Source organism: Eptatretus burgeri, chromosome 4 (genome assembly GCF_056783735.1).
Source record: "Eptatretus burgeri isolate ZD-2024b chromosome 4, Ebu_testis_v1, whole genome shotgun sequence".
In the NCBI taxonomy this organism is placed as follows: Eukaryota; Metazoa; Chordata; class Myxini; order Myxiniformes; family Myxinidae; genus Eptatretus; species Eptatretus burgeri.
The window spans coordinates 119,140,920-119,143,605 of NC_140964.1; the positions used below are offsets into that span (position 1 = coordinate 119,140,920).

At 54.7% G+C, this 2,686-nt stretch overlaps 1 protein-coding gene across 2 annotated transcripts in view; it reads left to right on the plus strand.

The window, feature by feature from the left end:
- Positions 1-287: 287 nt before the first annotated feature.
- LOC147028976 (uncharacterized) overlaps positions 288-2,686 on the plus strand; it is a 163,636-nt gene continuing 161,237 nt past the window's right edge. For both annotated transcript variants that reach the window (XR_015057788.1, XM_085879871.1), the window contains exons 1-2: positions 288-472; positions 635-818. Coding sequence is in view for 1 of the 2 variants with exons in the window: in XM_085879871.1 (XP_085735997.1) it covers positions 682-818 (137 nt within the window). In the remaining variant the exon portion in view is untranslated. The remainder of the gene's footprint in view (positions 473-634; positions 819-2,686) is intronic.

The following is a 2,686-nucleotide window of genomic DNA, read 5'->3' on the forward strand; positions in this document are numbered from 1 at the left end:
AGCCGAGATCGGAGGGGCGGAGCCGACACCGGAGGGGCGGAGACAACACAGGAGGGGCGGAGCCTAGATCGGAGGGGCGGAGCCGACACCGGAGGGGGGGAGCCGACACCGGATGGGCGGAGCCGAGATCGGAGGGGCGGAGCCGACACCGGAGGGGCGGAGCCGACACCGGAGGGGCGGGGCCTAGATCGGAGGGGCGGAGCCGACACCGGAGGGGCGGAGCCGACACCGGAGGAGCGGAGCCCAGATCGGAGGGGCGGAGCCTATATCGGAGGGGCGGAGCCGACACCGGAGGGGCGGAGCGTCGTGTTCGACGCAGCAGGGCTTGGCAGCTGCTGGACCTCCAGCGAGGTGCGCTCTTTGTGCCTGGTGTTCTCCTAAAATCACGTCGCGACACTTGGACAGGACCACCTTGAAAGATCATCGCCACTCGAGTGGACTGGACTCACGAACACCAGTGGAAGGACGTGCTGTACGCGATTTATTTATTATTATTATTTTAAAAAGAATTGATATTTCAGCTGTATTATTTCCCAACATTTCATCATAACATGTGCACTCAAAGCAATAATTACAAGTGACTTGTCAAGCACTCAGCTGGGCTCTCAAACGTCGGTGCTAAATTATTTTTCAGACCGACATAACGTCGTGCTGGACCCGGAGGGCACGGTGCGAAGAGCCATGCCGGGAGGGCTTCGTTGCTCCGATGGCTGTCAGGATACCGGGGGCACGGTGTTGAGCCTGCAGGAAGCTCAGACGGTGTTGAAAGTGCTGGACAGAGACCGTGCACTGCGACAACGTGACTTGATTCGCCTGGGGTGAGTGTGTGCCCCAACTGTGGCAAAGTGAATGGTGCCATCACGAGGGGGCTCATTGAATGCATATCCTTGACTATGGTAATTTGATGATGATGTAAGAGATCAGACGTTCGAGTCGGCAAAATGGTGTTTGTTTCAATAGTACGTGGAGTTGTCGACCCTTTAGTTACCAATACATAATATATCAGGATCTAAGGCTTTCAAGACCTTGGTGGAGTCTTGGGGGCAACGCCCTGCTCAGTGTTTACACACAAATATAAAAATGCTGTTCGAATCGATTTTTATTCGATTTTTATTTTTTTATTTTTTAAACAGATATAACACATTTTGTAAATCGTTAATGTCATGGTGAACATTTCGTTACCCCAACTGATTTTTGCTGTATTGCTTGCAGTTAAGTCATTCTACAGTATCGGTGGTTATTAGTGGTTAGGATGTCGGAAAAGGCCTATTCTTTTGCAAGGTGCAGTAATATTTATATTGTTGCGGATTCGCGCCCGCCGGCGTGCTGACGGCCACGTAACTCGAATCGCGGCACGTCGCCCACCGGACGGACAATCCAGTCGTGACCCTCTCGGACTAACGCCGGGAACCAGTCACGGGTGGACCTTTCGGTCTCACCGCGATCGAGCCAATCAGCCCCCGCGTGGGATAGGGTTGCTCGCCAAATTCGACCTACCTAAGTACCCACGCGGAGGGTAGACCGGGCGATCGCACCTCGCCGCAGGTCGACTTCGGACACGGGCCACTTAAGCGACCCGTTCCGTACTATCGGGATAACCGAGCGGTGTTATCGTCGACCTCGACGGTTCGATTAATTATCGGGCGTATTCAGCCCACTACCAACCCTTTACGTGAAGCAAGATGAGGATTCAATGAAGGAAATGACGAAGCGAAGCGGGAAACAGTTCAACACAAAGCACATTTATTCGCGACGAACGGAAAGCACACATATTCAATTCCACCAAAAGCACATAGAAAAAACACAATGCAATTTACACAAAAAGCAAATGTAAAAGCGAAAACACAATGCAGAGCTAATACCGACTACCGAGCACACGGCAACACTTATACAATTCTACTTCACAGACGGCGCCGACAACACATACCCAAAACCAAGGAAAAGAATACCCTCAAGGATGAGGCGGGCCTGAGGCCGAGACCGGGTCGCGCCTACCCGTCTGGTGATGAGACGCGGAGCGGCGATGGCGCCTCAACTCCGCGGGCCTCGCGGACAGTGTCTGGTAGGGGGTGGGAAAGGGGCCCCCTTGGTCGCACTATCTCAGCGCGGGGGGAAACAGGAGGGGGTTGCTGATGCTCGGGGTATAGAGGATTTTTATTATCCCGCGACGAGCGTCTCCACCTCGGCCAGGTCGTGCTGTCGGCCTCCCTGGGGTGCAGCTCCCGACGCGAGCACCCCCTCGTCTGGTGTCGCTGCCTTTCCACAGCTCCGTCCCCTCCGTTCCGACTCCAACTCACACGACGACCAGCTCCTTCTTGCCAACTCCACCGCCCGCGAAGTCTTGACTCTCTGTTTCCGACTCTCCTACTCTCCTACTCTCCGCCTCTGGACTCTCTGGACTGACGAACACGGTCCTTTTATCAGCCCCGTAGCTTCGCCCTCTCATCTTTGACCCCCTCCCTTCGACCTTTCACCTCGCTCCCCATTGGCCCGAGAAAAAGTGGGCGTGAAGGCTTTTTGATCCATAAATTTGCATATATCGATCGCCCTGGGGCGGGGCCACCCGCCCCTCGCTCACCGATTGGACGGCAAAAAGTGGGCGTGTGTCGTTTTTGATCCGTTTTTGAAGCACAAAATCCGTGATTTTGTACACGCTGTTCGGCGCGCGCCCTGCACGAGTCCAACA